Source organism: Papio anubis, chromosome 12 (assembly GCF_008728515.1).
Source record: "Papio anubis isolate 15944 chromosome 12, Panubis1.0, whole genome shotgun sequence".
NCBI classification, from domain to species: domain Eukaryota; kingdom Metazoa; phylum Chordata; class Mammalia; order Primates; family Cercopithecidae; genus Papio; species Papio anubis.
Genome location: NC_044987.1, coordinates 105,297,603 through 105,311,046, shown reverse-complemented (window position 1 = coordinate 105,311,046; position 13,444 = coordinate 105,297,603). Strand labels below are relative to the sequence as shown.

General features: G+C 40.7%; 1 protein-coding gene and 1 long non-coding RNA gene across 4 annotated transcripts in view; one reads left to right on the top strand and one right to left on the bottom strand.

The window, feature by feature from the left end:
* EXT2 (exostosin glycosyltransferase 2) overlaps positions 1–13,444 on the top strand; it is a 157,330-nt gene extending 143,886 nt beyond the window's left edge. For 2 of the 3 annotated variants that reach the window (XM_009186257.3, XM_003909996.5), the window contains exons 11-14: positions 1,011–1,154; positions 2,786–2,914; positions 4,955–5,037; positions 12,177–13,444. In XM_009186257.3, coding sequence (XP_009184521.3) covers positions 1,011–1,154; positions 2,786–2,914; positions 4,955–5,037; positions 12,177–12,315 — 495 coding nt within the window. In that variant the 3' untranslated portion in view covers positions 12,316–13,444. The remainder of the gene's footprint in view (positions 1–1,010; positions 1,155–2,785; positions 2,915–4,954; positions 5,038–12,176) is intronic. The other variant, XM_021925881.2, reaches the window with a different exon arrangement.
* Positions 1,175–7,027, bottom strand: LOC116269768. Its single transcript, XR_004177543.1, has 3 exons — positions 7,006–7,027; positions 1,456–1,562; positions 1,175–1,189 (listed from the first exon to the last, which is right to left on the bottom strand). It is a non-coding gene; the product is annotated as an uncharacterized LOC116269768 (long non-coding RNA).

Genomic DNA, 13,444 nt, shown 5'->3' with positions numbered 1-13,444 from the left:
TCTGGGGATATGGAATCAAGAGTTATGTTTTGGACGTGTTAGGTTTGTTTATTCAGGTGGAGATATTAATTAAATGGTTGGCTATCTTAGAAACATTCAGGGCTAAACATAAATTTAGAGGTCACCAGATTATTGATGATATTTAAAGTTATTGAAACTAGATGAGATTACTTAAAGAGAGTTTGAAGAAGAGAATAGGGCCTAGGACTGAATTCTCAGGAACTCCATTATTTAGAAGTCTGGTGATGGTTGAGGAGCTAGCAACGGAGACTGATAAGAGGCACGAAGACCAACCAGCAAATTATCATACTCATTCATGGTATGGATCTTTTCAAGGTTAAACTAAATTATACAGAAATACATGGGAGAAGGTATTGGAAATTCCTCATCCCCAGTATACCCAATTCTGCTTAATCCAACAAAACTCTATGTAAGGACTTTTCCAGATATGGAAATCAAATATTTGTTTTTATTGTGTTACAGATTACAGAATGAGGCAACCCTTCTATACTTTAGGCTTCCAATAGGTCATAAGAATGGGTGTATGCTCAAGAGAAATAGATGCTTTTTTTTTTTTTTAAGAAATGGAGACTTTATTATAAGTTTTCATGATCACCAATTTAATACAAATCAGGGCAGTTGAGTTGCAAGGTTCCATTTATTCTTCATTTTGTGAATTCATTAAGAATGGAACCTATTTCATTAATCATGTTAAGAGATTGCCTACCTTGGCCCAACTCAGTAAGCTATTACCCCCACATTACTTGAAATTCCCAAGCACATACAAGAAGATTGGGAAGAAGTCAGAATCAGCATCTGTCTTTGAGTATTGGCAGAATAACTAGCACCTGTCTGATGGAACATCTCCAGAATCCCATTATGACCTTCTTACCTTCTTAGGTTATAACGGTTTAAACCTAGCAAGTCTGTTGATACCTGTGTGGATAACTCAGCACTGAATGGTTGCTGTCTGAATTGAGACTTGATTGTTATTATTTGTCTGTCCTTAGGTCTGGCGAGAATTTCCTGACCGGTTGGTGGGTTACCCGGGTCGTCTGCATCTCTGGGACCATGAGATGAATAAGTGGAAGTACGAGTCTGAGTGGACGAATGAAGTGTCCATGGTGCTCACCGGGGCAGCTTTTTATCACAAGGTAAGGGGGCACAGTCCTGGGGCAAGTTGACAAAACTGAGAGAATGATACACATTTTATCTGACCCAATTTAATTTTCCAAACCTGCAGAGAGGGCTTATAAAAGCCATATTGTGTGACAGTATTTTACAAATAAAGCTATCCTTTTTCTAATTATACAAGTAATAATGCACGCTCATGGTAGAAAATAGGAAAATACATAAAATAGAATGAAGAAAAGTTACTTATAATCCTGTCACTTAGAGATAAGCATTTTATCTTTCAGGTGCTATTTCTAGCTTGCTGTTTATTTATTTACTTACTCGTATGTATACACAGACAGTTGTAAATATTCTCATTAGCTTGCTTTTTTCATGTATTGTATTGTGAGCCTTTTCTCATGTCATTGACATATCTTCATAAACAGTTACTTCTTAGCATAATTAAGATACCATTATCTTAATGCTTTAGAAGTCATGTATAACTATTTTGCTATCTTGGATATTTCTTTCTAAATTTTTGCTATTTTAGATAATGCTTAATATCTAATATTAGTGATTGATGTCCATTTTCATAACTGTTTGTACTCATGACCATTATGATAGAGTCCTAGAAATAGAATTATTATATTAAAGGGAATGAATATTTTGGGTTTTTTAAGATGTATGTACATACACGTATATATACACATATACAACATATACATATATATGTTGTGAATATTCTAAATGTATATATGTTGTGTATGTACATATATGTGTGTATGTGTCTGTTGGTTTCAGTATTGTTTGTGTGAATTTACACTCCCACCAGCAAAATATAAAACTGTTTTACCATGCCTTTTCTTGCATGAAATGTTTAATAGAAAAGAAGTTAGTATTTTTATAAGTAAAAGTGATTTTTATTGTCTTAACTTTGATTTGATTACTAGTAAGATTGAAATTCCTTTTGTGTATTTATTAGCCTTTTGTATTTCCTCTCTTCTGGGAATCATCACTTCGTCTTTTTGACTCTTTTTTTATTAGGGAGAGATTGGGGAATATGCATTTGATTTTAGAATATTCAGTTCAATGGTAGAATGCTCCCTGGGAGTGTATGGTTTAATTAAACAATAATAACTTGTCTGTTGTCAGCAAAGAACTGATGTCAGGAGAAAGGTCTGTTCAGCTCAACACAGTTAATTTAATTTAGCTGTATTCATATCGATTGTTTGTTGTTAGCTCAGCACTACTGCCCTCATATTTTTCAGGTCTCTAGATCCAGAAATGGGTTTTTGTATTTTGCAACAAGCAAACAAAAAAACAAAAACTAAGGTTTATAATTAACGAGATTTATGGTAGTAGACTATGTATGCTTTATTTTTTTTTGACGCATTTCTATACTATTTCATATATATGGTAGTTTTAGAATTGACTCATTTTTCTTCTGCTTTAAAAAGCACACACTTTGGTAGAAGAATGACCATATAGAACATGCTTGGTCACTTGACCAAAAGCATTCTAATACCTCCTTGTACCTTTCCTAATAATACAGCCTTGTGATTAATCTTATGAGAGAAAGCTTGTCCCCATGACTTGGCTATGCTGCCCCTTATTTATCAGCCAAAGGGAACTGCTATTTTTGAATATTTCTTCTTTCTGTCTCACTTGACAGTATTTTAATTACCTGTATACCTACAAAATGCCTGGGGATATCAAGAACTGGGTAGATGCTCATATGAACTGTGAAGATATTGCCATGAACTTCCTGGTGGCCAACGTCACGGGAAAAGCAGTTATCAAGGTAGGAGGCTCTGTCACTCACTTGTTTTGAGACCTTGGGCAAATATCTATTATCTGAGCCTAAGAAGTTCTTGTAACTATAAATTAAGGATAGGACTAGATAAACTTTAAGCTCCATTTTAGTTTAAGCTTCTATGATTGATGTGGTCACATTGGGAAACTGAAGCTAGGCTTTGACAATTTAAACATTTTTTTTTAATACAGTTTCTTTAGTTGCAGTTTTTAACCTTCAGTATCAGAGACAAAGGCTATGATGATCAATCTGTAAATCAAAAACTTAATTATATTCTCAAAGCTGATACGGGATCTAGTTCTTTTAGTTAAAGGATGTAGTTTAAATTTTTCTTAAGGTAGCTGGTTTTGTTTTTATTAGATGTTGAGAAAATAGTACACCTCGTCCAGTTATGTAACTGTAGTTGTCCTAAACACAACTAATTTAATTGTTTTTAAATATCAATTACCAGTTTTTAAAAGTACCTTTCCCATAACATATTAAAAGCTGAGAATACACAAAGATCCTATGAGAGGCCTTTGTATCTGTAAAAGATGCCTGTTTATTCCTGAAATTTAGACATTGCTCAAATAAGATCCCTAGGTAGGTACAGAAGGTACCCTTCTTTATATGAGTAGAATTATCTTGGTCTTTTTTCCTTCTAGATTAGAATTTCATGTGTGAAAATGGGCAATGCCAGGTTCCCTAACAATCTGCCCAGAAAGCCAAATTCCTAGGTGAGCTTATGCTGGAAGCATGGTGTGGCATTATCCACTGATTCCTCATGCTATTAACTGATGAGAGAAGCCAGATTAAACAAAAGTGAGGAGGGAAGGAGGAAACATCACTGTCTGTGCTCACCAAACTTGCCCCAGTCCACACCTTGTCCCCCAGCTCTCTAAATAACTCAGTGAACAGCTGACCACACAAAAAAAATAATGCAAATTGTGAGAGTTATTTTAAAGGGACCCCTCCCATCCCCAAATTTGCTTTTTTTTCTTTTTTTTTTGAGACTGAATCTCTCTCTGTCACCAGGCTAGAGTGCAATGGCACAGTCTCGGCTCACTGCAACCTCCGCCTCCTGTGTTCAAGCAATTCTGCTGCCTCAGCCTCCCGAGTAACTGGTTCTACAGGCATACTCAGCCGGATTCAGCTATTTTTTTTTTTTTTTTTTTGTATTTTAGTAGAGACAGCATTTCACCATGTTGGCCAGGCTGATCTTGAACTCCTGAGCTCAGGCAGTCCACCCACCTCGGCTTCCCAAAGTGCTAAGATTACAAGTGTGAGCACTGTGCCCGGCCCCAAATTTGCTTTTTAACATGCTTCAACATGTTTTCAGCTGTGGCTGCTGACTCTGAACATTAATGCCCAGTGTCTCTATGCTTCTTAGCCTGGACTTACTTATCTAGCTTTCTTTCCCTTCCATCTCTTCACTGTTTATTTATCTTCACTAGGTTGGGATAGCAGCTTCCCCTGAGTTTGCTAGGAAGATCACTAGTTAAAGTTTGAGAGGGTAGTGGGGAGTCAGGGAAAAAGATTCAGAGTATGAGGGACCATTCAATTTTTTTCTTGACTCAAGGGAATTGCAGAATAGCTTGGCATCTTCAAGAGCATGGTGCTGCTCATAGCATTTGCCATTAGCTGGAAAGAGGAGAAAGAGCGCCTGTTGGAACTAGGTTACGGTGAAAGTTATGGGAAGCTGTATTTCATCGCCCTTATGGCTACAAGAACAAATGGTGTTTATACAAGGACCTTGGCAGTGAGAAAACAGTCATTAAACAGGAATTAAGGAGCTTGTCATCACCACTTCTTTCCAGTTACAGAAGGCAAAAGCCCTCCAAGCCTTTTTTATTGGGCCCTTGTGAGTTCTGCTGTTGGCTGAGCCAGACAGAGTTGAATGGAGGAATGGCGAGGTGTGTGTCTGTGTGTGTGTGCACGCACATGCAACATCTCAGCTTACAACACAAAAGAATGCAGTGTGGTGTCACAAGCATGATTTGATTGTCCTTGACACTGACAGCCAGGTATGTTTTTATCCTCCTCTGGCAGGTAACCCCACGAAAGAAATTCAAGTGTCCTGAGTGCACAGCCATAGATGGGCTTTCGCTAGACCAAACACACATGGTGGAGAGGTAAGTGAGCCTCCAACCAAAAGTGCGCCTTAGCCTCTGATCTCTACTTCCTGCCTCAGGCCTGTTTATGGGACTTTGTTGGAGATATAAGGACAGCAGCTGGTAGCCATAGTCACCTCCATGTGCACTGTGGGAATTGGGTTAGTTCAAGCCCAGGTCACCCAAAGAATTAATTCGGAATGCCACTCACTCAATTTGTAATGGCTGGAAGGGTCTTAAAAGTATAGCTGGCCTTAAGCTCCAGAAGCCAAATTCTCCATGTGGACTAAGCAGTTAGCCATCTACAGTCATTTGAGTGGAAGCTAGTTAATTCCAAGGAAATACTGGATTATTTTTCAGGGTAATAGCTCCACATTATAGTAAAAGCTTGATTAGAAGAATTAAACCAAACCCACCAGAGACAAATTACCTTTGCTGACACTGTGGAAATGCCTGCCATGAACAGGATCGAAAGCAAAGCCCTCACGTTACAGACAGAGGGGCAAGACAACTCTAAAATACTCTCTTTATTTCGATTCAAGTCAGTTACTCAACAAGCACACCTTTGTGTGGAATGTAATCCTAGGCCTTGTAGGTAAGTATTAAAGGCGTGGGAGATGTATGTCTTCCGTTAAGACTGTACTAGACCTAATAGTTCTCACCTGTACCCCAAAAGTCCCCAAGCTTTGAAGTGCCTGAATCAAACCTAATACTTTCAGAAGACAGTTCTTTATATAAGACAGCAAACTCTGACATCCCAGTAGCGCTTGTCAGGGGACAAAAATGCACTCAGATAAGGATATAGTAGCCTTTTAGAATGAAATATCTAGTTCAGATTTCACAGATCTCATATGCCTCTGCTTGCAGAATTCATTTCTGAAATCTATCAGCTATATTAAAATTCTTCAAGCCTAGAGAATTTTTGCATATGTGTGCAGAAAGTTGTTTCAGTTGGCCTGGATTCTGTAATGTTTTACTCTGTTTTACTCTCTAAATAATCTCTTTATCTTTTTCATATATAAACATTACCCAAATGACATGACCTTCACCAGCTGTTGATGTGAAATAATATACTGTCACTGGTATCCTAAGTATTTCACAGTTAAGGGTAGTGACATACACTGTCAGAGCTCCTTTGGAAGAGACCCCAACTGGACTTCTATTGGAGTACATGAAATTGTTATTTAAACCTAAATAACAGTTTGGGGAAAATTCGTAACAGTGAACTAAGTAGTCATTCATTGGGCTGAGTTAAAATGGTGGGGATACATGGTCCAGGAAAGGAAGTATAGGGAGAAAAGTTGACCTGATGATGGCCTTGAAGTTCATGCTGAGACTAAACAACTCCTCTAGCACTACTGAGATCTTAACAAATGTAAAGAGGTTTAAAATGCAGCAAGAGCCAGGTGTGATGGCTCATGCCTGTAATCCCAGCACTTTGGGTTGCCAAGGCCGGTGGATCATCTGAGGTCAGGAGTTCAAGACCAGCCTGACCAACATGGTGAAACCCTGTCTCTACTGAAAGAAAAAAAAAAATACAAAATTAGCTGAGCATGTTGGCGTATGCCTGTAATCCCAGCTATTTGGGAGGCTGAGACAGGAGAATTACTTGAACCCGGGAGGTGAAGGTTGCAGTGAGCTGAGATCGTGCCGTCACACCGCAGCCTGGGCAACAAGAGCGAAACTCCATCTCAAAAAAAAAAAAGTGCAATAGGGGGATTTAATTTAGATATAATTATTATTAGACACTGGAGTAACTAAGGGGGATATGGAGGCTTCCTCTTTGGAAGTTGTTTTTTTTTTTTTTTTTTTTAAGAGAAAGGATCTTGCTCTGTTGTGCAGTGATACAATCATGGCTCACTGCAACCTTAAACTGCTAGGCTCAAGTGATCCTCTCATCTGAGCCACCTGAGTAGCTGGGACTACAGGTGCATCCTAGTACCACCATGCTAACTAGTTCTTAAATTTTTTGTGGGGACAGGGTCTCACCATGTTACTCAGCCTGCTCTTGAACTCCTGGCCTCAAGGTATCCTCTCGCCTAGGGCTCCCAAAGTGCTGAGATTATAGGCACGATAGGATATGTTATGATATGTAGGATATGTAGCTAGGAGGAGATGCTGATGGAGGGATTGGAGCTAACTGTTGGACTTTAACAGCGTCAAGGACCTTAATAGTGTTACATGTATATGTAACAATGCTATTTGTGATGAGTGCCCTGAGAGAGGCTCAAAGGGCTATAATTGATCAGGTGAAAGAAAAGTAACTTTTTGCTAGGTTCATTATTAGGAATAACTTTCTAAAAGAGGTGACACTTGAAGTGATCCCTCAAAAATCACTAGGATCCCAACCAGTAAAACCCTAGGCCAGAAGCAGAGACTCTCGGCAATAATTTTTTGTATTTTAGTAGAGACAAGGTTTCACCATGTTGGCCAGGATGGTCTTAATCTCCTGACCTTGTGATCTGCCCACCTCGGCCTCCCAAAGTGCTGGGATTACAGGCATAAGCCACCCTGCCTGGCCTTTTTTTTTTTTTTTTGGAAGACCGGAGTTTTATTATTACTCAAATCAGTCTCTGTATATACTTTTATATATGTATATCAAGATATAGATATGTGCAACTAGAATTTCAGAAAGAAGTTTAAAAAAAGAGTTGAGCCCAGTCATACCTCAGTATCCATAGGGGGTTTGTCCCAGGACCACTAGAGGATACCAAACTTCATGCATGCGCAAGTCCCTTATATAAAGGCCTAGGATTTGCATATAACCTTTGCATATCCTTCTTTATAGTTTAAATCATCTCTAGATTACTTACAATCCCTAATACAACATAAACACTATGTAAATAGTTGTTACATGGCATTGTTTAGGGAAAAATGACATGAAAAAAAAGTCTGTACATGTTTAGTATAGATACAGTTTTTTTCCAGATATCTTTGATCCAAGGTTGGTTGAATCTACAAACACAGAACCCTTGGATATGGATAACTAACTGTATTTGGCAGTCATCTGTCCAGAGACAGCAGTTGACTAAAGAAAAGCAAAGGCAGAATCTTGGGAAATTCTGACATTTAGGAGACACAAAGAGTAACTGAAAACAGAGAGGCAACCACTGGAAAGGCCAGGAGAGAACCAGGACATACAGTGCTCAGAAGCATGGAAGGAGCAAGGAACAGACAGGCTGGAGAAGGTCTTTGAATTCCATGGTTGTTGGTATCTTACAAAAATAATAGCCAGGTGTGGTGGTGGGCACCTGTAGTCCCAGCTACTCGGGACGCTGAGACGGGGGATCCCTTGAGCTTAGGAGTTCAAGGCAGTACCACTGCACAATTGCACCTGTGTGAATAGCCACTGCACTCTTGCCTGGGCAACATAGCAAAATCCCCATCTGTAAAAAATAGTAATAATGTCATAGAGTATGAAGCCAAAAGGTTTTAGAGTATGAGTCGATGGTGAGGAAGTAGAGTTAGTGAATGTAAACTACTCTTTTGAGAAATTTCACAGAGAATAGAGGGAAACAAATCTGGAAATAAATTAGCAACTGGGAACAAAACTATTTATATTAAAAATTGAGTCACTGAATTATTCAATAAGGCATTTAGATAGGGAGGAAAGGAGACGTGAGTTAAGCCATCTTGGGTAGATAAAGAGATGGTGTTACAACTGTAGAATCCATCCTTCCTTCCTTTTCCCTCCCCCATCTTTGGCTGGTCTCCTGGCCTCAAACAGGCCTCCTGCCTCAGCCACATAAGTAGCTGGGATTATAAGTATGAGCCACTATGCCCAGCTGTTTTATTTTTAATAATAATCTTTGCAGAATACACATTTTATGCAAAACAATGAAAGCAGTTAGCCACTGTACAAGTGTGTGTGACCTTGTGTTGGGTTTTGTGGTTCAGTAGCTCATTTATTCCTATATTTGGGGGTCTGGGATCAGAAATCTCAGTTATGTAGGAGAGTAGCTTCCATTACTGCCCAGCTTCTGTTTCCAGGATCCGCTGTTAGTTCTTTAAGAGTCAGAAGCATGTGTTGCTCTTCATTTTGACAAATGTCTTCACCAAGGTTAGGGCAGTATGACAGGCAGACAGTATTGATTTAAGAAAAAAAACATAGTATTTTGAATTAGGCTAATCTTTATTCAAATGATGAGTTTGCCACACTTATCAGCTGTCTGACCTAAGGAAATTGACTTTACCTTATCCGAACTTCAATCTGTTCATCTCCTAACATAGGGATATTAATGTCTGTCAAATTACAATGTCCATTCATAGGTTCAACAAATATTTATTGAGCATCTTTGTACCCAAGCTGTTATGTGTGGGGATAAATGAAGTAGTGATACATGAAAGCCTGCAGCACAGGGCCTGGGAATGTTAGTTTCCTTCCCAGTTTCCCCAGCGTTAGTCCTAAAGACTGCTGGTTACTTTAAGTAATGGTATGTGTTTGAGAGGAAAATAGAAAACCATTAGTTCTTTCTTCCCCAGACACCTTCATCACTTCAGAGATAGTCAGTGGCAGCTCTTGGTGTGTTTGTACTTGATTGGAAAACCAATACAGGAGAATGGTTACTGACATGGTAGCTGGACCCCTGACAACAGCTCATGTGGGCCACCAGCAAACAGCCAAAATCCTGTCTCCCCTAACCTGCTCTCCAACCCAGACCCCCTGTGTGAAAAGAAAGTAGGAAGCACTGTTATTACCTGGCAGGAGAGTTAAGGACCTTGACCGTTCGGTGGAGGCCTGCCGCTTCTCCATTGTGGGTCTGTGTGAAGGAGAAAGAAGTACTCACTAGACCTGGGTTAGCCAGGGGCAGCTGTCAACAAATCAAGCTGGCCTGAGCCCCAGTGGCTTCTTGCCTGTGACCCATTCCTGTTGGCAGATCTAGTTACAGAGGAGACATTGTCCTCAATACTCTCTACAGGGCCATGGAACCACTATCCTCTGCCAAGAACCAGGATTCTTCTTTAATACATACTTGTTAGTACCTACGCTGGGCACAGCTGGGCTTTGCTGGCCAGAGTCTGTATGCATAACTAGAAATGAGAAGAATCTGGACATGTTACAGGCAGAACAACAGTCAAAAGTAAACCTTGGAGAGATTTGATTTTATCTGCCATTGCTTTGACCCCATAATCTGAAGAGAGGGAAGCTGTTGTCCCATGCTTGGTCCACCTCACTTTGTTAAAGTTCATCCGTCTTTTCCCAGTCTCCCTTCAATTTGGAACTAGGAACACCACCTCCTGAGTCTCAAAAGACTTCCAGCAGGAGGGAAACTCAGTCACTGGTGTGTAATGGTAGAGTGTGATCCAAAGAGCAGGCTCTATTGCCAGCTCAAACATGAGTTTAAAACCAAGTTCCACCACGTTCTACCCCTGGGTCGTTCTACCCCTGGGTCCTTGGGCAAGTTGCTTAACCTCTCTGAACCTTAATTTCTTAACCCATAACATGAGGCTACTATAAACCCAATAGTTGGGCAAGGCGGGTGATGATTATGGGGGAGGATCACTTTAAGGAATCCATGAGATATGTATGTAAATTATCTGGCACATAATAGGTGCTCAGCAGTTGTTAATTTCCAGTCCCCCTCATTGGACCCTAGAATTGTGTTAGTAAGTACCTTTGTATCGTCTAATTAAGACTTTAGCCTTAGAAGCCAGAATGCCTGCTTTGGCTGTAGCCTTTTCTAGTTATTTGACCTTTGAACATGTTATTTATCCTCTCTGTATCTCAGTCTTCCATTATAAAATGGGAATAATAGTCCTACCCCATAGGGTTGTTGTGAGGATTAAGTGCATTATTAGTGAGTAGAAAGTAATTTTAACACAGCTTGGAACATACAGTAAATCGTAGTTGTTGCTTTGTGGTATTGGTGGGCATGATAATGTTATGAGTTAAAGGCTCAAAATGAAATAATAACAAATTTTTTTAGAAACATAATGACCAAGAGAGAAGAATTGATAATAGCAGTCTTCTTAATTAACAGCTTTCTTGCTAAAGCTCAGAGCACTTGAACAAAAACTTGTTGGTTAAAAGAATTTGAAACAATGCTTGCAGTATCTCTGAGGACAGAAGAGACCTCTCTGGTCTGTGTCTTGACGTTCAGCTCCTGCTTGGTGAAAAGTTCTGCCTCCAGTTAGAGTCTGTTCTTTTTGTAGCGCTCTCAGATATCCTGGGCCCGACTGAGGCAAGAGTGTTGACCTTTCTGAAATCCATCCTTGAGGTCCCCTTGACTTCAAAAGCAGCTTTTCCAGGCTTGTTTTCCCCCGGCCTAGTGCTGAAGCATCCTCATTACCCAGCTGTCACACTCAGTTGGCCTGATTGACCAGAGCCATTCCCAAACACATGCCTGACCTGCTCACCTCTGAGAAGACTGGCTTTGGGGGTGAGGTGGAGATAGGGAGACAGCCTCTCCCCTCCTCCAGTGGTGCTGCCCTGCACTGGCACTGAAGCAGTTGTCACTAACAGTTCTGACATGGAAGTGACAAAAATGATGAGAATTATGAAGGCTGTCCTATGTGAACTTCAGCTTTCACAGAAGATTGTGCAGATTGACATCATACCCAGAGATTGCCACTTACAGGCCCTCCGTTAATGTTGGTTGAATGAATGAAGTATTTATTGTTTAAAATTTGGCCCTGTCACTTTTTTTTTTTTTGCCTTTCATCACTTTGTGAACAAGATCTCTCCTCTCCTTTTAAACTTCAGTAAACTGAAGCTCAGATCCAAGTAGTTTTTTTTTTTCTTTCCATCCTTTGCCTTCTCTTCGCTGGCAGAGATGGGGTTAAGTACTGTTGGCAGCTAATCCACCTTGGTTTGAGGCCCTCTCACACTGAGCTGGAGGAATGACTGGAATTTGAGGGGGAGGGGAAAAGATATTCTGACCTTTGCAGGCCTGTGGCCGCCAAGCACCATCTCCTGTTCATGTTCTCCCACCGAACTAATAGTCCAAGTACCCCCAGTACACCTCTTTTTTCCACACCTGTCAACCTTTTTAAGAACCTGGGAGCAGACTGTGGCTCCTTGAGCTTTTTTTGTTGATGTTGAACATTATGTATTTTGCTGTTATCTCTCAGCCTCTTGAACATATTATCTTTTCTCCCTGCCCCCATCCTTCTCATTCTGCTCAAACCCCTCCTCCCCACCTCCTCCCCAAACCCCACAGGTCAGAGTGCATCAACAAGTTTGCTTCAGTCTTCGGGACCATGCCTCTCAAGGTGGTGGAACACCGAGCTGACCCTGTCCTGTACAAAGACGACTTTCCTGAGAAACTGAAGAGCTTCCCCAACATTGGCAGCTTATGAAACGTGCCATTGGTGGAGGTCTGAATGTGAGACTGGGACAGAGCGAGAGAACAAGGCCTCCCAGCCCTCCGATGTCAGAGAAGTGGGTTAAGGGTGGAAGGTTGACCTACTTGGATCTTGGCATGTACCCACCTAACCCACTTTCTCAAGAACAAGAACCTAGAATGAATATCCAAGCACCTCGAGCTATGCAACCTCTGTTCTTGTATTTCTTATGATCTCTGATGGGTTCTTTTGAAAAATGCCAAGTGGAAGCCTTTTTGGCATGCTCCAGAGTTAAATCCAGCTGAGGCTCCCTTTGTTTTCAGTTCCGTGTAACAATCTGGAAGGAAATTTCACGGACAGTAAGACTGCTGGAGAAGAGAAGCCTGTCAGCCCATTTTAGGTCTGGGGAATCATGTAAGGGGTACCCAGACCTCACTTTTAGTCATTTACATCAGTGAGTTCTTTCGAGGAACAGCCAAACCCAGAATTTGGTGCAAAACCCAAACATCTTGGTGGGATTTGATAAATGCCTTGGGACCTGGAGTGCTGGGCTTGTGCACAGGAAGAGCACCAGCCGCTGAGTCAGGACCCTGTCAGTTCCATGAACTATTCCTCCTTGGTTTGGCTTTTTGATATGATTAAAATTATTTTTTATTCCTTTTTCTACTGTGTCTTCAACACCAATTCCTGATAGTCCAAGGAACCACCTTTCTCTCTGGGTATATTTAACTCCGTCTTTGGCCCGACAACAGTCTTCTGCCCGTGTCTGGGAGCACACGCCAGGAGGAATGTCTGGTACCCTGTGCATCCAGCATCAGAAGGTCCCAAATGGTAACCACTTTAAGAGCAGATGACTCAGAAACCTCCAGAGGAATCTGTTTGCTTCCTGATTAGATCCAGTCAATGTTTTACAGGTATTGTCAGAGAAAAGCAGAGGGTCTGAACTAGCCATATAAGGAGTCACTCTAGCTGGTACCTGTAAAAGTTGTGGGAATTGTGACCCCCATCCGAAGGGGATTCCAAAATTTCTCTCAATAAACTTAACATTAGCCAGGGAGGTTCTGGCTAACGTTAAATGCTGCTATACAACTGCTTTGCAACAGTTGCTGGTATATTTAAATCATTAAATTTCAGCATTTACTAA